This window comes from Dermochelys coriacea, chromosome 2 (assembly GCF_009764565.3).
Source record: "Dermochelys coriacea isolate rDerCor1 chromosome 2, rDerCor1.pri.v4, whole genome shotgun sequence".
In the NCBI taxonomy this organism is placed as follows: Eukaryota; Metazoa; Chordata; order Testudines; family Dermochelyidae; genus Dermochelys; species Dermochelys coriacea.
The window spans coordinates 267,456,530-267,479,449 of record NC_050069.1 but is presented as its reverse complement, the minus strand read 5'-3'; the positions used below and the strand labels follow the sequence as shown (position 1 = coordinate 267,479,449).

Below are 22,920 nucleotides of genomic sequence, written 5' to 3'. Positions count from 1 at the left end.
ATGTCTAGTGCAACAGGGAGAGCACTGGTGAAAGGTCTCATAGGGCACAAGGAGGCAGCACAGGGTGCGGTCCTGGGACTCAGGACGCCTGGGTTCTATCCCTGGCTCTGCTGTGTGACCTCAGACGAGTCACTCCACTCGCTCTGTGCCTGTTTCCCCTCCCCCAGCCTGTGTGTGTTTAGGCCCTCTGGGCGGGGCTGTCTCTTACTATGTTTGTACCGCCCTCTTGGTAGCGCCTAAGGCTGGCAGCCGGGCTCTGGGCCCCACTGCGCCAGGTGCTGTACATGCAGGACCAAAAGACGCTCCGCACCCCATAGAGCTCAGAATCGAATCAGCCCTACGCTCGGCTGGAACCGGACACAGCTGTGCTACTGACAGACATAGGCAGCCAGGGCCCAATCCTGGGAGGTGCTCCCCACCCCGCCCTCCCTGTTGGTGCTAGCAGGAGGTGAGACATTCAGCAGCTCCCAGGACTGGCCCCCAGTGACCAGGCACCTGCTAAACAGAGAGGAGAACAGGGGGTGCATGGCAGTGGGCAGCAAGGGGGGAATATATCTAGGTAGAAGAGGCCTCGTAGAACGCTGTTTGGGGCAGGGACCGTGTGTTGGGTCTGCGTTTGTACAGCACCTTGCACAATGGGGTCCTGGCCCAGGCCTGGGGGGGCCTACATATATACTGCTCCGGCTGAGTCCGGCATCAGAACGTAGCCCTCGGTGCTCAAGTGACTTGCCCAAGGTCACCCAGAGCCTGGAGCAGAGCCAGGAATTGGACTCGGATCTGCTACATCCCAAACACCAGCGAATACAAGCAGTGCAAATCGCCACCGGCCCCAGCGCTCACAGAAGGAGCTGCGGGTCTGTACTCATAGAATCATAGAATATCAGGGTTGGAAGGGACCTCAGGAGGTCATCTAGTCCAACTCCCTGCTCAAAGCAGGACCAATCCACAACTAAATCATCCCAGCCAGGGCTTTGTCAAGCCTGACCTTAAAAACTTCTAAGGAAGGAGATTCCACCACCTTCCTAGGTAATGCATTCCAGTGCTTCACCACCCTCCTAGTGAAAAAGTTTTTCCTAATATCCAACCTAAAACCGCCCCCACTGCAACTTGAGACCATTACTCCTTGTTCTGTCATCTGCTACCACTGAGAACAGTCTAGATCCATCCTCTTTGGAACCCCCTTTCAGGTAGTTGAAAGCAGCTATCAAATCCCCCCTCATTCTTCTCTTCCGCAGACTAACAATCCCAGTTCCCTCAGCCTCTCCTCATAAGTCATGTGTTCCAGTCCCCTAATCATTTTTGTTGCCCTCCGCTGGACTCTTTCCAATTTTTTCACATCCTTCTTGTAGTGTGGGGCCCAAAACTGGACACAGTACTGCAGATGAGGCCTCACCAATGTCGAATCGAGGGGAATGATCATGTCCCTCGATCTGCTGGCAGTGCCCCTACTTATACAGCCCAAAATGCCATTGGCCTTCTTGGCAACAAGGGCTCACTGTTGACTCATATCCAGCTTCTCATCCACTGTAACCCCTAGGTCCTTTTCTGCAGAACTGCTGCCTAAGCATTCAGTCCCTAGTCTGTAGCGGTGCCTGGGATTCTTCCATCCTAAGTGCAGGACTCTGCACTTGTCCTTGTTGACCCTCATCAGATTTCTTTTGGCCCAATCCTCTAATTTGTCTAGGGCCCTCTGTATCCTACCCCTACCCTCCAGTGTATCTACCTCTCTTCCCAGTTTAGTGTCATCTGCAAACTTGCTGAGGGTGTAATCCACACCATCCTCCAGATCATTTATGAAGATATTGAACAAAACCGGCCCGAGGACCGACCCTTGGGGCACTCCACTTGATACTGGCTGCCAACTAGACATGGAGCCATTGATCGCTACCCATTGAGCCCGACAATCTAGCGAATTTTCTACTCCATTCAACTTATAGTCCATTCATCCAGCCCATACTTCTTTAACTTGCTGGCAAGAATACTGTGGGAGACCGTGTCAAAAGCTTTGCTAAAGTCAAGGAACAACACATCCACTGCTTCCCCTCATCCACAGAGCCAGTTATCTCGTCATAGACGGCAATTAGATTAGTCAGGCATGACTTGCCCTTGGGGAATCCATGCTGACTGTTCCTGATCACTTTCCTCTCCTCTAAGTGCTTCAGAATTGATTCCTTGAGGACCTGCTCCATGAGTTTTCCAGGGACTGAGGTGAAGCTCAGGCTCAGGGGTGCTCCTCACATGCTGGGGGGAAGGGATCGGTCGAGTGAATGCTTTCTGATTCACCATGCAGAGGGAAGCTTGGGGAAAGGAAGCCAGGGTAAGCGAGGGTCGGGGGGGATCTATGATCTATATGGCAGGAGGCGGGACGGGGGATCTATGATCTATATGGCAGGAGGCGGGACGGGGTCTGTGATCTATATGGCAGGAGGCGGGATGGGGGATCTATGATCTATATGGCAGGAGGAGGGATGAAGTCTATGATCTATATGGCAGGAGATGGGAAGGGGGATCTATGATCTATATGGCAGGATGGGGTCTATAAACTACATGGTAGGAGGAGGAATGGGGTTTATGATCTATATGGCAGGAGGCAGGATGGGGTTTGTGATCTATATGGCAGGAAGAGGGATGGGGGATCTATGATCTACATGGCAGGAGGAGAGACAGGGTCTATGATCTATATGGCAGGAGCGGGATGGGGTCTATGATCTATATGGGTGGAGGTGGGACCCACTCGGCTCTGGAGTCTCTCAATGTGAGTGGAATAGAAAGAATGTAAACAAGCAGGAAGGGGAGCAGAGCGGCTCAAGCACCAAGGAACGAAATAAATCCCCAAACACAGGCACAAAGAGAGCCGGGCAGGGGTTGGCTTTGCACTTCCCAATAGAACAGCCAGCGGTTTGAAATCCTTTCAGCAGGGTTCCCATTAATCTACCGCGTACTCCTCCGGTCTCCCCAGCAGAGACCAGATACAGAGGGAGAGACAGATCTAATCTGGCACCCCAAATAAGGTTTAATCCTATTCAGCCGCTGGGCCCCAGCAGTGCGCCCGATGCAGTAGGGGACATGGCCCCTTCTGTGGGCCGGCCCTGCCCCGAAGGGAATAACGACGCTCCGCCCATCTGGCTCCCTGGCTGAACACCTGTGCACGGCGGGCGGGACACAGGGACCGGAGGGCAAATCCCTCCCTCTAGAATGGGCTGTGACCGAGTCATCCCTGGCTGCGCTGCACCCTGCAATGGACTTGGCCCAGCGGCCTCAATGGAGATGCACCCAGGATCCACTTGGCCAACTGAGACCAGCCAAATCCTCCTAATACTTTGTGCCTTCCGTCTTCAAAGTGCTTTACAAACACCCCCTAGTTCATCACTCTGCCCTGCCTGCCCCTGCACGGTAGGAGGTACCTCCAGATCCCAGCCAGGGAAAGCAAGGCAGAGAAGGGCTAAGGGACACACCCAAGGTCACAGAGGCAGTCAGTGTCAGAGCCTGGGTTAGAAATCCAGGAGTTTCCAGCTCCCAGTCCTGTGCTGAGCCCCTAGACAATAATCTTTCTCCTTCTTCCTGCCATAAGACAAGTCCTGCCCCTTGGCTGGATGTCCCTCCTATTGCTTTCATACAGTGTATGAAATTTTATCAGAGCCCAGGGAGCTCAGGTGTGAAGGGGATGCATGATCAAGTGGTTAGTTCACAGGTCTGGGAGTCAGGACTCCTGAGTTCTCTTTTTGGCTGTGCCACTGACTTGCTGTGTGACCTGGGACTAGTCACTTCAACTCTCTGTGCCTCGGTTTCCCCATCTGTGACATGGGGATAATGATACTTCTCTGCCTCCTGCGAGTGAGTGGGAGGCATACTGCATCAGTGAGGGGAGCACTTGGATGCAAAACGCAGGAGGAGATGAATGTCCATACCATGAGGGATGGGCAAAGTGGGAACGATCCCAGCGCTCACAGAAACAGGCCTAAGCCCTGGACTTTGGATCCAAAGCTGAACTTCCCCAGTTTCAGGGGGTGTGATGTTCTGATTCCAGCCCATTACAGCATTAGGGACCAACGGGAACATACCCAGAGCTCAGGGTTTGGAGCGGTGTCCTGGGTTGGGCCTATATCCAGCAGGACCCAAAGGGCTTTGCTAGGCACCAACAGCGTAAGATGTGAGGGGTCCCCCCAGGAGGGGGAACAGCCAGGCCAGAAGGGGGGTCAGCTAGCCCAGGAGAGCAGCCTAGTCAGCGTGGCTGTGGAGAGCACTTGCTTTGCTGGCTTGTGCCCTGCATGGGAGCCGGCCTATGCTGAGTGGCACCAGTGACCCCCTTGCAGTGATTCTCCCGGCACCCCCTCCCCAGAGCTGAAGCAGCCCAGTGAGCCAGGCCACACATACCATTTGAAAGCCACATAGGCCAGGAGCCCCACCACCACCGCGGCCAGGATAGAGCAGTAGACGGGGATGATGTTCTTGCTGTTGTCTGGCAACGGCGGGAGGAACTCGGAGGAGTTGTTGGGGGAGGCGCTGCCCTCTGACTCAGACAGCGGGGGCTTCTTGGGGTGATCCTTGCGGGGGTCCCCCTCCGTGCGCTTCAGGATCTGCAGCTCTCTGTCTGCAAGCAAACACAGCCAACAACATGAGATGCTTAAAAGAGACAGAGAAAGACCCATGCTTACCCCTTACTCCCCAGGCACCTACATTTGGGGGGCCTCGTGTGAGACACTGGGCCCTCTCCCAAATCAGCAGCGGTGGCTGTTCCCTGTTGTACCTCAATTTTCTCCCCTCTGGTGGAAAATTTTCCATCAACACTTTTTTTTGAGCAGAAAATAGCTTTTTTTTAGCACAACAGAAATATATTTTTCAGGCAAAAGTTCCATTTTCATTAAAGAGCTTCGAGTTTGCCTCAAAATGGATTTTTTTTCAATTTTCAGCAACCAAAAGCCAACTTTTGAGGGGTTTAAACTGAACATGGTTTAATTTTGGGGGTTGTCAGAAACCAACACATTCGGGGAGGGGAGGGGGTTTGACAAAAACTCAAAAATTTTCAACAGGAATTTTTGACAAAAATGTTTTTCGTCAAAACTTTTTGCTGGGGAGAGAGGGGCAGAGGTTAAGGAGGTTAAGGTTACAGGAGCCCTGGGATAATATCTGCCTCCCAAGTGGGTTTTGTGGGTTAATAAATGTTTGCAAAGAACTAGCACGTCATACGGGAAGCGGATGGCTAAAGATCATTCTTGTGGTGGACTGTCCAGGCCACTTCCATGAGCTGTACAGAAGTGGTGGGTTACTACAGGGAAGAAAAGTGACATGTTTAGAGTGATTTTCATTCCAAGGGATGCTGAAGTGCTGTTCAGACAAAGGGTCCGACTCTCTTCTCACTTATACTGGTGTAAATCAGGAGCAACTGCGAACTCAGCCAGTGGAGTTATGCTCATGTAACACTGGGGTGTAAGGACAAGTGGACCCTCTCCAGTACAGGAATCACTTCACCCACCAGTGAAATGCAGCTGGCCCTGGGGTAGACCAGCACACAGTCCTGCACTACACAGCAGTTCAGGACAGCGTGAGGAAGAATCCATTGACGCTGCAGGGACAATTTATGCAGGATGTAATGCCCCAAGGTGGGACCCTTGGCATACGGGGTCATGCCCTGGACTAGGAAGAGCTCAGTGTTGCTCGAAAGCTTGTCTCTTTCACCAACGGGAGTTGGGCCAATGAACAAGATTACTTCTCCCACCTCGTCTCGCTAAGATCCTGGGACCGACATGGCTACCGCAACACTGCCAACATGAGGATGAGAGGGCAATCGAAACAGACAAAGCAGAGTCATTCTCCCCATTTTGCAGGTGGGAAACTGAGGCAGGGAGCGATTAAGTGATTTGCCAAAGGCCATACAGGGGTTGATGGGCAGCACTAGCAACTCAATACAGCTCTCCTGTGTCCCTCGTCTAGTGCCTGTGCCGCAAGACCTGCCTAACTTCTTGCTACAAGTTCCTGCCACCGGGTACCATGGGAGGCAGAAATAACCCTGGTAGCTGGCCCATCAATCTGTCCCAACACAGTGTCGGGGAGTTCTAGAGCAGCCCGAAGGTCTGATCCTTGCCGGAGGGGCAGCCGTCCATCTGCGCCCTGCTGAATGTGTGAAGGCTCCAGCAAGCCGGTGTCCTGATCTCATTCTCTGGACACGGCGGAAGCCGAAGGCCCAGGAAGCAGATAACGAAAGAGACCCAAGCAGGGCTGCAGTCTCTCAGCCAGGTCCTCAGCTCTGGGGCTTGAAAATCAACCCTGCAGCTCCCCTTCTCCATCCTCCCCGTCTGGCCCAGCTAGACCCACTCCCCCTCCCGCCGCCTCCTGCCCCTTGCCTGGCTACATCAAAGTCTCCACAATAGGCTATGGCTGGGGATTGCTCCAGCGCCTGCAAGGAGCATCTGGTCTGTCTGCTGGAAAGTGATGACAAGTTACGGGCCGGGGGGCGGGGATGAGGGGAGAGCCTTGTCTATGGAGGAACAGCTGGAGAGAGAACAGCTTGCAGGATTCCTCCTGCCTTTGAAGCTGCAAAGTGGGGTGCGTGAACTCCTTCTGCAGCTGCAGCTCCCCTCCTGCTTCACCCCCAAATGGAGCTAGCTGACCCCGATGTGCAGGGAGCATGGCCAGCGGGAGGCCGGCTGAACTCGCGAGCTGGGGGTGAGCTAGCCTCTTCCACCAGGCCCCTTCCCCGGCTGAGGGGTCTGAGCTCAGCTGGTGCAAGGCAGGTTCCAGAGAACTGCAATCAGATTCTCTCTGCGTCCGGTTTCGTGGGTGATTCAGAGGAGCCCTCCGCAGAGCCGTCTTGCCCAGGTCCCCTGGAACGCTAGGGAGGTTTAAGCTCCAAGGGCGGATGTGAAGTCACCAGCTTTTCTTGGTGCCCTGGACCTGGACCTCTTGCTGCTCGGGGGAAGCTCTCCTCCAAACATTAGTGGGTGGGCGAGGTTCTGTGGCCTGCAATGTGCAGGAGGTCAGACTAAATGGTCCCTTCTAAGCTTAAAGTATATGTGTCTATAAAGCAGGGGGCGGCGAGGTACAAGCGTGTGGGGGAGTTTGAAGAGGGACTAGGCTCTGGAATTGTTGGCTTGTGTCACTCTCCAACCTCAACAGTCTCTAGCTGTGATAGCTCAAGCAGAGATGAAAGTGGCATGTAAGTGTGAGCGTGTGTGTGCGCGTACGGGGGATACATGAGAACGGCGTGTTGGCGTGTGAAAGCTCTGGGTGGCAGGGACATTTCTGGTTATGTATGTACAGCGCCTGGCGCAGTAGGGCCCTGATCAGGGCCTGTGTGTGTTAATGAGATCATAAGAGGAAGTACCTCATTTTCCACTGCTTGTGTCATTGGTGCAGAGTAGGAAGTGGATGCTAAGAACGACTGGCTGGATATTTTTTTTGAAAAATTTTCATTGGAAGATGCCTTTTCAATTAAACTAATTTTTGTGTGTGTGTGCAAAACTATCACTTTCAATGCAATTTCATTTAAAAATGGGAAAAAAAACCTGTTCTGAGAAAATATCAAGATGACATTTTTGGAAGAAAAAGTGTTGATTTGTCCTTTCGAAATTTACTCGGACGTTTTAAAAAATTTTAACTATTAAAAAAGGTCAAAATCCAAATGAAATCTTTCAAACTCATCGAAACAAAATGTTTCGATTGCAGCCAGGCTGACCTTTTCAGCAGAATTTTGTTTCACAGAAGTGTTAAAGCGGTGGCTTTTCATCCCAATGTCAAAGCTCAATTCTTTTTGCAAGACAGGAAAGCCATTTTCTGACCAGTTCTAATGCTAAGCTGACCTGGTGGTGTGTGACACCCATGTTACACAGACTCGCGCTCTCCTCGGGCGGTTGTGTGTGCATGTGGGTCAGTGCGTGTGTTGGTGTGAATGCCCCTGGAGAGTGTATCAGGCAGCCAGAACTTGCGCAGTCACGTGTAAACCAACAGAAGGGCTGGGTGCATGTTGCATGCAAAGACCAGAGGCAGCTGCTACTTTCCCTTAATGGTAACGCTAGGAATATGGTATGAGCAGAGAAGGGGGAAGCCACCTGATACCATCTGAAACCCCCACAAACCCAGACAGAGGAGGGTTGTCTAGCTAACACTCACCCACTGTGCAGCGTAACCCCCCCCGCACCCAAACACACACACTCTCTCTTACGCAGCTGTGCTCTCCACTGGCCTACCCAGCCCAGGGAACTCACAGACCTTGTGGGCCCAGCCCCAGCAGGGGCCCAAATTCATTTCCCTGAGTGGGCAGTTCTTGTGAGATGGGTGGATGAATTTGAGCAGGTGGGAAGCTCTGGCAGCACACGGATTCCCTCTGAGAATTGGAGAAGGTGTTTCCTGTTTAAGGAGCCAGGAGAACCAGTGGGAAAGTTAAGAGGTTAGGGACGGGTGCAAGTCGCTAGCAGTGAGACGCGTACAGCCCAGCTTGCTCGGCACGGCTGCTAAGAAAGGCTCTGTTGTATGTTTGCATCACTAGTGCCCATCTCTGAACGCCTTGGACAACCCCTCCTGCTAGAAAGGGGCTAACGACTCCTGCTAATCCCTATGGAGTTCGGGGAATCTAGGCACTGCTATACAGGATCAGAGCAGTATCCGCTCACTGACAGCTGCTTCAGAGGCAGGTGCATGAATCTCTGCAGTGAGCAGTTCTGGGATGACTTGCCCCAGGGGAAAGGTGCCTCTTAGCTTCTGTTAGACAGCAGTTGGCTTAAGCCCTGAAGTATTAGGGTTTATCCCTTCCAAAACCCTTGGGTGTTTTAAATCCCTACTACTATAACTCTGGAGGTTCCTCTCCTCCATAAAAATGTCTCCAGTCCCTTTCGGAATCCTACTAAGCTCTTTCCCTTAGTGACCTCCTGTGGCCATGAGTTCCATAGGCCAATCCTCCCTCCACCCGACCTTGAATTCTCAAAGCATTCCTGGGGGTGGCTTACTAACCAGAAGGGCATTAAGGATCTGCCCCTATTGAGTCCCCATTATGGTTCCAAAAAAGGTGTTTCTAGGCTCCCAGAGGCTGGTCAGCAGATCTGTGTGGGCCATAGATAATTACCACCCAACCTAGCACATTGCATTCTCCTTCCACAACAGGGGGAGACATTTTCTTTTTTGCTTGTCTCCATCGCCTCCCTGGACTTCAGTGCACCCGCTTACGCCCCATCTGAATTCGCTGCGTTAGGCTGAGAGCCCAACTGACAGATGTGGCTGGTTTCCATGTTAACGGAGCAGGGACAAATGGCACCTGGCTGACTCAGATCACCTGCTCACTCATGGGAGCCAAGCGTCCCACTGCCAGCTGACTGGGAGAGAGAGAACGGTTTTCCTGGTCTCCTGCTCATCCACTCCTAGGCTCCGGTGCTGAAACCGATCACAGGGCAGGTACACTTTGTGACGATCAAGACCTGAGCACCACCCAACTTATTACACCTGGAGCAATGACTGTCTTCCAGTCCTCGCTGACCTTGGCTGGATTTGAAGCAAAACTCCAGCCCATTAGCTCTCCACATCTGTCTCATCTCCCAGCAATGTGCCTTTTGTAACACATCATACCTTTGCCAGGAGGGGTTTCTGTACTTGATTGTACAGGGGAAATTGCCAGAGTCTGCTCTGTGTGGCCAAATCCTGGGCCAGGATCCTGTGGCCAGGTGCCCTGCTGGGCTTCTTTAGGTGTTTGTATCAGAACAGGAGAGTTTTTTCCCAGGACTTTTTTGGGTTTTTTTGGTTTTTTTTTAACATTCCAAGCTGGGGACTGGTCTGCCCGGGCAGACATCAGGAGAGCTAGTGAGTGAAGTCAAGACATCACACAGCACTGAAATTTGAGCCACTGGGAGAAGGAAGGGATTTTTGTTGGTATGTTCAAAAGTCTGGTTTTCGTGACCACCTATTTCACTCTAATGCCTAATGAACTCTTGGGAGAAAGGACATGTCAGCTAAAGAGTCAACCATCCAGCCCTATCAATTAAAGCAAAGAGCTCACAATAAACATCTCCTAGACCTTCCAGAAGACCTCCAGCAAAACCAAGGAAGAGGAGAATTGACGGTTTGGATATTTCCCCAGATAAAAAAATGTCAGAACACAAAGCAACCTCCCTCCCCCAAGAATAACCTTTCAGGCTGTCTTCCTCCATCGTACCAATGAAAAAAGGCCCAAGCCTGATGTTTTTAATATCCTTTCACCCTGCCACGCCCTGGACAGCTCCCATTTCTCCAAGCGGCGTTCATGCCAGCTATGGCTCTGTAAGCCTGCAAGCCATCCTGCAAACCTGCCTCATCCTCCCCCCCACCAGACCCTCTCATTCAAACCGACAGGGGCACATGAGTTTGGTCTTCTCTGCCCCGTGTGGTGTGGTGTTTGGGGGGAGGGGGAGGACTTTAATTATCTCCTAACGAGAGAAAGAGACAAGCATGGTCATTTCAGAGGTCAGGGGTTGTGACCCTTCTCCTCCCGGGGGCTCGGCTCCTCCCAGTTTGACCACGTTCTGAAATTCAAGAGAAACTGGAGAAGAAAAAGCTTTCTTAAGCCACTAACAATATCTGAGCCCAAGAGCCAGCCCAGTCCATTTCCCAGGTGTTTAATCCAGGCTAGTGTAAAGGACGGGGACTACTCCACAGCTCAGAGTACGTCTACACTAGACCTAGAAGGTGCAGTTTCCCGCTCGGCTAGATGCACCTGCGCTAGCTCTAGTCGAGTGAGCAGGCGAAAACCAGAGAGGCAACCTCAGCAGCGTGGGCGGTGGGAGGATTAGCCGCCCTGAGTATGTACAAGGCTCTGGGCCGGGGCTGGGCTCAGGGCGACCAGCGCTTCCCGCTGCTCACGGCACCGTGGCTAGACTTCATATTTTCAGCGCACTAGCTCGATGGGAGCCAGCCTGGGTATTTCTCCTCACGCTGAAAATGACACGGGTCCAGCTCCAGTGCAGTTCTCTCCGCTGGGACGTTTCCTTCTTCCCTTGATTTCTCTCTTTCTTAATTTCATCCCATCGCTTGTAATTCAACCCACTCGTCCCTCCCTTAAACACCCCTCCTCCACCCCCTTCTGAGACATCTGACATCTGCCCCTAGGACCTGAGCCACTGAAGTCAGTGGAAAGATGCCCCTATCACAGGTGCGGGAACTAGGGGTACGGGAGGTGCTGCAGCACCCCCAGTGTTTACACTGGGCTTTGCAGCCGGCCTGCGCCTGGGGCTCCACTGCTGTCCCCCCCCCTCCAGGATCCCAGCTGTGGGCCCTGTGCCTGCTCCCTGATATGGTCCCAGCCTCGGGTCCCTTACCCCTGTCCATGTCCCCCTGCCCCTCCTGGAGACACGGCCTGCTCCTGGACCCAGCTCTGACAAATGTGGTGCTCCTGGACCCAGCTCTGGGGGGAAGTGAGGAAGGGGGAAGGGGGCTGGCTTTCTGCACCCCCACTATTACCCCTGTCCAGTGCCCCTGCCCCTGACTGCAATGGATCAGGCATTTATTGATGGGCCCCAGGCCCCAGTCACCCTCCAGCTCTGCACATCTCCAGCATGTCAGTCATTCTCTGCCAGCAACTGAATATGGCGCTGCAGGTATCACTGCAGCAGAGACTCCCCGAGACTGTGGAAGAGCCCTGGGGGAGGAGGAGATGGAAGAAATCTGGTGGGTTAACCCTGGAAGAAGCTGTCAGTCACGGGACCCCGGCCCTCGGTGCCTAGCAATGGCAGGCAGTGCCAGTGCTGTCCCCTTCCCACTAACACAGCAGCTCAGGGAGTGTCAGCAGAATGTGGACGATTTGTATTATTTATATTATAGCAGGGCTGCCTCTGAGATTGGGCACCTTGCAGCTGTGCCAAAGGGACAGCCCCTTTTCCACAGGACCAGCTCCGCCAAGGTCTTTAAGCGCCACTGAAATCAACGGAAGTGAGGCATCTACATGCACTGGAGGCTCCAGGCCCTGCGGTTTCAGTCCACAAGACAGACAGAAGGTGGGAGCAGTCTAAGACGAAGCAGAGAGCCTTGCCGAAGGTCACCCAGCAGGTGAATGGCAAAGGCAGGATTTGAACCAATGCCTCCTTCAAGGCCAACACAATGATTCTGCTGCCTCCGTGTGCTGTCGCTTGCCGTCCAATTGCTGTGGACGTTTGGTGAGTTGGAAAGGCCGTTTCTACATTGCTCCCTGCAGGTCTGGGTGGGTCACTCGGACGGAGATCAGCAGGTGGTAGCGCCAGCTCTCAGAGTGCGGGTGGCGCTGGAGGAGGAGAGCCAGACCCCGACCGGCCTGGTGCCCCCTCCTCTTGGATCCCAATCCTGCAATGCACGGGGCTGGGTTTCACTCGCACAAAGGACCTTGGTCATTTTGAGCAGTGTGCAAAGCAGCCACCTTTCCCTGAGCCCCGGCTGCTCTGACAGAAGTTTCTTCTTCCCAGCACCTTGAAATATGCGTTCTGGGGCTGCCAATGCACTGCTAGCCCTGGAGGATTGTGAGACATGAAAAGCCATGCCATTCTGATTCCCAGCTGGCCTTTCACCCTACATAATTTTAGCAACTGGCGGCCCACAATACTTTGCACATACATAGCCCCTGTGAGCCGAAGAGCTCAAAGCACTTTCCTTTCATCCCCATTTCCTAGATAGGAAAACTGAGGCACAGAGTGGGTAGGTCACTTCCCAGATGCACCAAGGGCCTCATCCAAAAATCTTTGGATCAGGCCCCAAGTCAGTGGCAGTTCCCAGGGGTGTAACAGCAGAAAACACTGGTTTGTTGCCCTGCCGGTTCTCAAGATATAGCAATCCCTGGACCTTGGCCCAGCATCCATTTCAATCCTGCTCTCATAATATCATTTACCGGAGATGGCTCCCCCGCTGTTCTATTATGGGACAAGCCTCTCCCCACGAACGCCCGCCTTGCCCCTTAAGAAGTGAACAGGGCCCAAGGACGCTGCCTTGTTCCAGCAGAGCTGCCCCCTCCCGCGCTTGGAATGGCAACGCCCCTTTGCCGGATACTTTCAAAAGCGGCGAGGACGAGATCACACAGAAGCTGGAGGCAAATACCGGGCAGACAATGAAGTCTTAAGGGATTGGCGCTGCCCCCTCGGCATGGCGCTGCCACCCAGCCCTTTAATACACTCTGCTTCAGAGAGTTTCATTAACAAGCCCACATACTCACCCCACAACAGACAAGCGGAATTAAAGACACAGTGATCAGGACAAAGGGGAGATTAAGGGCAACCTAAGGAGTCTCTGTCCTCGTGGACAAAAAAGCAACTGTTTCTCTAAAACAAAACCCGAGGAAGAGGAAGATGGAAAGAGAGAGGGTGGGAGTGTTTTGCTGGATTCAATCCACTCTGGCCTCCGATTCTGGCCATGATCCTCTTCCCCGGAACATGCCCTTCATTCTTCAGACAGATGATCAAGTGTGCATGTGGGGGGCTAGATAGATAGACAGGCAGTGTGTATGGGGCTGGATAGACAGCCAGACAGGCCAAGATTTTCAGAAGTGACTAGTGATTTGGGTGCTCAGTCTGAGACCTCTTAGAGGATCCTGATTTTCAGAAAGTGGTGAGCACCCGCTGGCTGAGAATTATGGCTTTTTTAGGGGACTCGGATTGGCCATCCAAAAACTGAGGCTCCAAATATGTTCGTTGCTCCAGGAATATTTCCCCCACGGACAGTATAGCTCTAGTGAATGTCAGAAGAAGTGGGACGGGGCAGCTCCAGGGAATGATGATGTGGGAAATGAGTTTCATCCCTGCCTCACTCAGCTCGGTGCTCTCCATATGCCTGCACGGGGCTCTCTGTCGCCAGTTCAAATTCAGCTCAGCTTGTTACTGACCTGCAGTTAGTGCAATTTATCAGGTCTCAAGCAGACACCAGCCTAGCAGTGTTAATAAGACCCTTTGACATAGGTACCAAGGACCAAATGAGCTAGAGAGGCTGAAGGTCCCTTTTCAACCCTACCCGTGGTTTGCTCAGGCCAGGGTTGGTGTGATGGCAGCCAGCCCTGCTGCTTTCTGTTCTCTGGGGAGAGGACTCCAGTCCCCAGAGCTACCAACCCGGCACCTTTCTTCAGCGGTAAATGCACAAGCAAAACTGAGAACAAGACAGAGGGGAATGAAAAAGGAAAACAGGTCTCAAGAGGACACCTAAGACAATCTGGGTCAAATCCTACCCAGGCCCATTGCCAAGCTCCTATCGATTTAAACTGGGCCAGGGTCGGGTCCGATCTGCACACATGGCTGTCTTTCAATGCCAAGGCCTTCTGGGAAGGGTAGGGGGAATGAGCCCCTGATGGGACATTGTCTCCCTATTATCCCTGCAAGTTGGGCTATCCCATTGCAAGGCACCAAGCCAGTCTCAGGCTAAAGACATGACAGCTAGATTCTGCCCCCAGCAATGGGCAAAGGACAGGTCTCATCCTAACCAGAGTGGATCACAAAAGGAGCGGGTGGGCGAGGAGGTAGAAATGTGCTAAAAGCATCAAGGTCGTTTTCCTTCTACAGATTCCAAAATAGGAAATGGGACAGTGATTTCTTTCTTTCTTTCTTTCTTTCTTTCTTTCTTTCTTTCTTTCTTTCTTTCTTTCTTTCTTTCTTTCTTTCTTTCTTTCTTTCTTTCTTTCTTTCAGTTATTTTTTAAAAGGTGGGAGGGAAAGGGAAAAATGATAAACAAACAAAGTCCTAAAACCAACTCACCCATGACCCACCCACCCAAACACAAAAAGATAAATTTTTAATCTTCCAATTTCATCCGATCCCATCCCCACCCCCACATCCATTAAAAAAAGTCTGCTTTTTAATGCCATTTTTCAACAACAACAACAACAGCAATCAAATTCATTCATAAGGTGTCAGCCAGCTGATCCAAAAGTGGCCGATCTGATCAGTTGCCTCCCAGCCAAAGCAGCAGGGTGGGGGTGGGTCAGGTGATAGTCGGTCCCTATAGAGGCCAGCCAGACCTCTGAGCTGGAGAACGGTGGGAAGTTTACTGCCGGACTGCCTGGACCCAGAGGGTCCGAGAGAGGGGAGGGATGAACCGCTGGGATCTGCAGTTCGGGTTGGGCAGAGGAAATACTTTAGTTTGGTATTTAGTTAAGTTCTCTGTTCACCCAATAAATTGTACCCTGAAACCGACTCTGGCCTGATATCCATCCTTCCTGGGCTGCTGAGCCAGCTTACACAGCTGTTATAACAACACACTGTTCCCCTGCGGCTGCCCGGGGGGGACGACATAGCTTAGACTGTCAGGTCTTTGGGGCAGGGACTTTCTGTGTCTGGACAGCACCTGGCCCAAAGGCATCCTGGCCTACGGCTGTGGATCCGAGACACGGTGGTACCAGTCGCCGCACTTACTTCTCAGCCGCTTTGCATGCCCCAGCTGCCTGGTTGTCATGAGTCAGCGACAGGCAGGAGACGGGCCCAACTGGGTTGAGTCGCCCCCTGTACCACTCAACACACAACGCCCCCACCGCAACCCGCACACCCAAAAAAGTCAGCACACGCCCCTTGCTCACCACCCGTGCAGATGCCCCCAGCCCGTGCTCACCCGCCATCTCCGATACAGCCAGCCACGCCCGCCAGAGTGGCCAGAGTGGTACGTACCCATGCACAGTGTGTCCGACACGGGGCTGCAGGCGCGGATCATCACCTCGTTCTCGTTGCACTCCAGCCGGCAGGGCAGGCACGGCGCTGTGTAGCTCTTCTCCTCCGAGTAAAAGCCCTCCGGGCACTTTTGGCAGACAGTGTTGTCCGTAAGCCGGCACGGCGTCGCTGCCCCATAGCCCTGCCCACACACCTGGCAAGGCAGGCATTGGCTGCTGCTCCCGTTCTCCGCGGGCAGGTAGTAGCCGGGGGCGCACGGGGGGGTGCACACAGTGTCATGGGTGGGGGTGCACGCCTCTGCCACCGGCACGTGCTCTGGGCACCGTGAGCACGGCTGGCACGGCTCCATGGCGCTGCTGATGGGGGAGAACGTACCATCTGCCATGGAAAGAGAGATCCATTGAGTTCAGAATCTATTCCTGGTATAACAGCCCCTAGCAATGGATCCCGCACCTGTCAGCAACCTAACCAGAAGCATCTGCCACTTGAGTCAGAGGAGTAACTCCATCCGCTGCGGGTAGCAGGCTATTATAGTTACAGGTGCCAGCCACCAGGGGGAGACATGCTCATATGTCTGAACTCAGCCATTGAATTACCATTGCACAAAGCACTGCGAGTAAAAGCGGCCAAACCCTCTAGTAGGGTGTGTTAATGTTAACCAGCTTGCATGAATACAGCCCAAAGCATTTTACAAATGGACTGATGAACTATACGCCAGAATGTCTTTATCAGCTGATGAAATGCAGCCACCTCTGAGGTGGAACATAGCAGCTGTTTAACAGCTCACAGCAACAGCCCTCCACCCCTCTGGAGCATTTAGAATAGGAAGTGAAAAGCTGCAGGGGGATTTAAAGAGACAGGATGTGATTATCTGAGTTGGGATCCTCAATGACCACAGGTGGTCAGGACCTCGGTTTCAGGTCTCCCTCGAAGGCAACACAGTGCTAGTAAGTGACCTGAAGGGTGGAGTGCTACCTACACCACCTCTCCTGCTGACTGCAGGGTCTCCGGGGAGGTCTCCCATCCTCGCACTGGCCCCAGCTGTCCCGATGGGGGTGCGGTTCACAGCAGCAGCTGTGCAGTCACATGCTCAGCTGAGCCAGTCCCGGACACGGCTTGTCTGTTTAGCAACTGACCCAGGCAGTGCGTCTGGGCAGACAGGCCAGCTGAGGCTGGAAGGTGGCTTCCTTTAGATCAGCACGGCGTCCGATCAGCTTCAAAATGCCTCTCGCTGGGTGAATGTCCTCTCCAGGGGGAATAACGCGAACCTGGGCTCCCTGGCCTGGCTCAGGTCATGTGGGGATCGAGCTGGGTCAGTTCTCAGCCGCGGCACGGCTGACAAGCTGAGCTCAGGGCGGGTGGGTGGCTCTGGCTCAGAGCAGGTGCAGGGCAGAAGTGCCGGGTTTGGGTGGGGCGGGGCCCAGGCCAGGAATAGCAGGTGGGGACTGAGGGATGCCGGCCGAGCGGTTGCTGGGGAATCACGCAGACCCCTGGCCCAGCTACCCCTGCTCTCACGAGCACTAACGGAACAAAGACCCCCAATTTAGAAGAGACTAAAGGAGGTCGGCCAGACCTGTTGAGCAATGAGATCTCTGCAGGGCCAGCTTACAGCTCATGGGTCGGGTCCCCGTTCCCTACCAGGCCAATAGGGAGAGGAAGTGGCCTGGAGCTGGAGGACACTAGACGTCCCTTCCTGTGCCACACTCTGATCATCCTATAAGCTCCCCTCCTTATACCCTTGCCCTTTTTATATGGGCCTATCCCCCCATCTCTCCCTTCACTTTCCTCCCCAACCCCCCCACTCACTCCAGAGCTCCCTGACATCTCCTTGCCAGGACCCATCCCAGGACCTCTCCTCACACTCCCCCCACCCCATCCTACCCTTCTCTTTCATACACATTAGTCCTGTGGTTACCCTGGGCCTGCTGATCAGGCCCAGCCACCCACACACGACAGCATCTGTGGGGCCAGTGGGATGCAATGGGATGAGGTGGGCACCCTTTATACGTGCCTGTCAAGGGGCTCGGCCCAGGTCCCGCGGTGTGGGGCGCACTAGGTCTGCTGTCATTAGCAGAGTGAGACGGGTCTATTGCATCACAGATGGGAAGGCAACCATGTGATCCTGTAACTGACTGCTGGGGTGGGTTTCTGCACCTCCTCCTATCGCTGCTGGCCCTAGGCACTGCTGGAGATGAAATACTGGCCAAAAGGGACATCCCCAATTTCCTTGCCCAGCCATTAGCCTGATCTCCCCTCCCCGGGGTCCCCTCTACTCACTCTCTCTGCAGGGCTCACACTCCGTGTTGGAGCTGCCGCACGGGACAGCCACCCCATAGCCCTGGGGGCAGAGGTCGCAGCAGTCCCCAAGGAAGGTGAAGCGTCCGCTCTTGCAGCCATGGCGGGCTGAAACCTGCAGGGGAGAAGGGTGGAAAGAGGATGAACGAGGCAGGGCCCGAGCTGGCTGAAGAGCAGTGGGGAGTGAGGCTGCAGACAGAGACCCTCTGTGAGCATGGAGCTGAGATCTGCCTGGCCAGCAGGGAACCAAAAGGGGGGGAAACTATATTTCCCATCAGCTGCTATAGCCCAGACCCCCACCTTTTTCTTTGGCATAGGAGTGTTAGATGGAGATCCCCCTCCGTGTTTCCTGTGGGTCTCTAAGCACCAGCATGGTGACACCTTTCACTGACTACCAATCTGGGCTGATCGCAGAGCCGTCCAGTTCCAGTCCAGCCCAGCCTTCCTGCTTCACTCTAGAATAGCCCAAATAGCCTGCCAGTGTCCCTAGAGGTCCAAGGAAATGGAAGGATTTAACAAGCCATACATGCAGTCCTTCAAAGACGCACGGTGGCATTGTGGTCACAAGACCAGGTCCAGTTGCTGATTCTCCCTGGGTGACCGTGGGCAAGTTATTTCATTACTCTGGGCCTCAGTTTGCCTAGCTGTAAAATGGTGACTTTGTCCGTCTTGCCTCTTTAAACTCAAAGGCCTTCAGGGCAGTGTGGGTTCATACAGCCCCTAACGCAATGAGGTCCTGATCTCGGCTGGGATCTCTAGGCGCTAGTGGCATAGAACTAATAATAATGCAGCTGCACCCACAGACTGCAAAGCACTATGCTGCCATGTGGGTTCACAGCTCCTTAGGCCTGTGCTTTATGGGAGGTCCGGCTAAATATCAGGGTTCCCTCCTTGTCTTTGAATCTATGGACTCTGCCCTAGCCTGAGTCTGGAAGCTCATTTCTTCGTCCCTTCTACCGGTGCCACCACGCAATTTGTTTCCTTCTTCCATTCCCGAGCTTGTGCCCCCTTCTATGCCACCTACATGGGGCACCCCATGCTCTCACTGCACTAGCCCCTCCCCATTCCACTCATTCCTCCCTCCCGGGCCACCTGCTGGCGTTAGCCCATCCTGCCCGCCACGTTCAACACTTAACAACAGCAGTGGGGCCCATCCCTTCCTCTGGGGCACACAATGCATGTGCCCTGATCTGTGTCTGCCATCCAGCCTGCGAGCTTGTCGGGGCACGGGATAGCTTGATGTATGTTTTGGCACTTACATAAAAGTACCATGTTCCCCCCGCTTACAGATGGGGGGACACGAGGCACAGAGTGGCAAAGCAACATGACTACAGTCCTAGGGCAAGTCAGTGGCAGAGCCCAGACCAGAATCCAAGTTTCTTGATTAGACTCAGCTGCCTGGTACTAACTATGCTGGCTGTTCACACCTGATCTTGCTGTTTGACGACAAGGTAGCGCAGGTACCTGAAAGAGTCTTCCCCTCCCCACCCTCCTCTCTCCTCTTCCTTCCCCCTCTCCTTTCCTGGACCCTTCCTCCTTCTCTTGTTCAGGGCCTACCAAAAGGCAGGGGGTGGGGGAGAGGGTGGGGGTTGTTGTCTCCTCCCAGCAGATGGCTCTCTGGGATCTGACACCGGTGTGAAACCTGGGAAGTCATAAAGCAGTTTCCATATCAGAGCAGAAATCTGAGGAATGACAAGAGGCCCTAAAAACAGGGAGGGCCCGGGGGTGGGGGAGTAGAATCCTCTTCTAACAATGCCTGTTTGTTCCTTGCAGATCTTCACAGTGGGGGATAAAGGGTGGGCAAGTCACATTCCCTCCCCTCTGACAAGTCTCTGCGGAACATGCACATACTGATTCATCCACCCACAAACACAGTGGTGGACTCAGGTTAAACACAAACGCAATATAGCACAAGATGGTCCCATCTCTCTGGTTAATATCATCTTGCCGGAAACAGCAAATGATTCCAGAGTAAAGGGCTGAAGGGCAGGCCACGAGGCTCATTAACAAGAGCTGGGGACAAAAGCCTAAGGGGCAAACTTCAAAAGCTTTGGGGAAGCAGCTCTGTGTAGGTTCAGAAAACACAGGTGTGGTGCATAGGAAAATCCTTTAAATAATTTGTGAGCACTCGACTGGCGCTCACTGTGTTCCATGTTTTAGAAGCTACCAATCAGAGCAGAAGTGTGTACGCAGCTAGTAAAGCTTGGTGAAATTTCTCACACAAAACTTTCTTGGGGGTGAAAAATTGCTGATTCGGCAACACTGAAGCATTTGGCAAATTTGTCTGGTCTTCGATGAATTACGGTGGATAAAGGAAAATCTTTAAAAAATCAAAACGTTTCAATTTTGTTCAGTTCAAAACGACTTTTTGTTTCAAAATTTCCTTTATTTACAAAACAGTCAAAAATGTAAAGATGCTTGAAATGGAAACAAAATATTTCTTCTGACCTGAAACTAAATGTTTTCCTACTTTTCCGGTGTGCTGAAAATTTCCAACAAATAAAAATCAGGTTTGGTTTGATCTGAATTCTTTCCACCTGATTTTTTGGAATTGCTAGAGAACCAAAAATCTGTTATTCACCCAGCTTGTATTGATTTGTATATTTCGTTAACACAGAATGGGAACCAAATGTGCCAAAGTAGTTTCTGCATAGTTTCTTGGCTGTGTAAAGAGCAAAGGATGCAACAAAGAATGGGTGAAACCTGGTGGGGAAATGAGTCAGAGACATAGTTAGCTCTGGAGTCAGCAGCAAAAGTACCATCTGGCCTGTACACACAGCACTCATATCTGTGCATGCACATTCAGCGTGGAAATGAGGCGTACTGGATCTCACAAGGTACTACAGGTATGTCTTTCCTTTGATCATATGCACAGAGGTTGCAGAGAAAAGCTCACACACACGCACACAGCCTTCCAGTTCCTCTGCCCCCTTATACCACAACCAGACCTCCTCCTAGGTGCACCAGCTAATACCTCCACCATTCAGTACAGCTACACCTAACTCAGTGACTGCAGGTCAATATATGCTGGTAATCCCAGGGATTTACTGCCATCTCCAAGGGGGCAGAGTTAAGGTGCATTTGTATAGACACACATACACTGTCTGAATTATAGGTGGAGCTGGCAGCTAAGATCCTGTTTACAGTTTCTTACAACTTTGCCAAACTTCAGCCATGTGGATTATCTATAACATTAAAAAAACCCAAAGGATATTAAGGGTACCCTCAAAAATCCAGCAACACCCTGGTAATCTTAACTCTGCTCCCCTTACACAATGGGAATGAAAATGATTAGGGGCAGAAAGATTAAAAGACTGGGACTGTTCATCTAAGAAAAGAGATAACTAATGAGGATATGATAGAAGTCTATATAATCATGACTGGTGTGGAGAAGGTGACTAGGGAAGTGTTATTTACCCCTTCACATAACACAAGAACTAGGGGTCACCCAATGAAATTAATAGGCAGCAGTTTTAAAACAAACAAAAAGAAGTATTTCTTTCCATAATGTACAGTCAACCTGTGGAACTCATTGCCGTGGTATGTTGTGAAAGCCAAAATTATAACTGCTTTCAAAACTGAATTAGGTAAGTTCATGGAGGATAGGTCCATCAATGGCTATTAGCCAAGATGATCAGGGATGCAAATCCATACTCTGGGTATCCCTAAAACCTCCAAGTGTCAGAATCTGGGCCTGGATGACACTTGAAATTTCCCTGTTTTGTTCATTCACTCTGAAGCATCTGGCACAGGCATGACACTGGGCTAGATGGAGCATTTGTCTAATTCAGTATGGCCATTCTTATGTTCTTACGTGCTTTGCATCACAATCTTTACAGTCTTACAAGCATGATTACATGCAAGACCCTAGAGCGGGACATAATTTTTCAGCCAAAACTATTTTTCACCAAAAAATGGACATTCAGATTGATGGAAACATTTCGCGAATTCATGTTAGATTTGCCCAATTGTTTTAGTCAACAAAAAAAAAAAACCCTGCTAAAATAATTCTGGAAAAATGGGACCATTTTGATTTCTTGATTCAAGATACCCTTCATTTTGAGACTTACTTCAATGTTATTAAAAAGAATATGTAAAAACCTTTTTTTTAAAAGCTTAAAATGAAACAAAACATTTCATTTCCAGTCAAACAAAATGTTTCATTCAACCCAAATGAATATACATATATATATTTTTACTTTTCAGGTCATTGATTCAAAAAAATTTGTTTTGGATGGATCAAAAATGATTCCCCTCCCCCGATCTTTCGATATGGCCAGCAAACCAAAACGCCCGGTCTTTGCACAGCGCTGGCCCTGGCCTCATTCAACATGCTATGGTAAGCTATGCTGATGAGCACAGTATCTTGGATGTTGCTGATATTACAGGTAGCGACTGTCCAGTGAAAGTTGCTCTCAGTGGTGATTATAGACATGGGCTTAAGAGCTTTTATTGGACCAACTTCTGTTGGTGAAAGAGACAGGCCTGGTCACGTGTTTGCCCCAATGGAGTTAAAACTGAAAGATTGTCCAGATTCTTCAGACTCCCGTGGGGGACCGTAAAGCACACCTGTTTGAAAATGCTGATCACACAGAAGTCTATTGTGTGTTACCAGTGTCTCTGACTTACTGTTTGCCCACAGGTGGGAGCAGAAATTGTAGAACTCAAATCCACAGCCTGCATGGAAATCTGCTGCCCTGTCTACACTGCAGCTTGTAGTAAAGACAGGAACCAGGCAGTGGCATAGTAGAAACCTAGAAATTGCCAGGTTGGATCAGCCCTGAGGTCCACTTGCTCAAATATCTTGTCTCTGACAGAGGCCAGATACTTCAGAGGAAGGTGTGAGAGCCCTGAAGTAGCAGATGTGAGATAATCTGCCCCCTGATTAAATTAGCCTGATCTCTAATCGACTGGCTTAAGCCCTGACCATGAGGTTTTATAGTAACTCTCGATATTCCAGAGTTCAAACCTCTTGGAATCTTGCTAAGCTCTTCGCTCTGATGATACATCCTGTGGCCGGGAGTTCCACAGTCTAATCACACGTTGTGTGGAAAAGTATTTCCTC

The 22,920-nt window shown here is 51.8% G+C and overlaps 1 protein-coding gene across 3 annotated transcripts in view; it reads right to left on the bottom strand.

Moving 5' to 3' along the window:
* Positions 1-22,920, bottom strand: part of LOC119851422 (tumor necrosis factor receptor superfamily member 16-like) — a 43,989-nt gene that overhangs the window by 5,619 nt on the left and 15,450 nt on the right. For all 3 annotated transcript variants that reach the window (XR_006279531.1, XR_006279532.1, XM_038391220.2), the window contains 3 exons: positions 17,838-17,970; positions 15,561-15,938; positions 4,375-4,591 (listed from right to left, as the gene is read on the bottom strand). Coding sequence is in view for 1 of the 3 variants with exons in the window: in XM_038391220.2 (XP_038247148.1) it covers positions 4,375-4,591; positions 15,561-15,938; positions 17,838-17,970 (728 nt within the window). In the remaining 2 variants the exon portion in view is untranslated. The remainder of the gene's footprint in view (positions 1-4,374; positions 4,592-15,560; positions 15,939-17,837; positions 17,971-22,920) is intronic.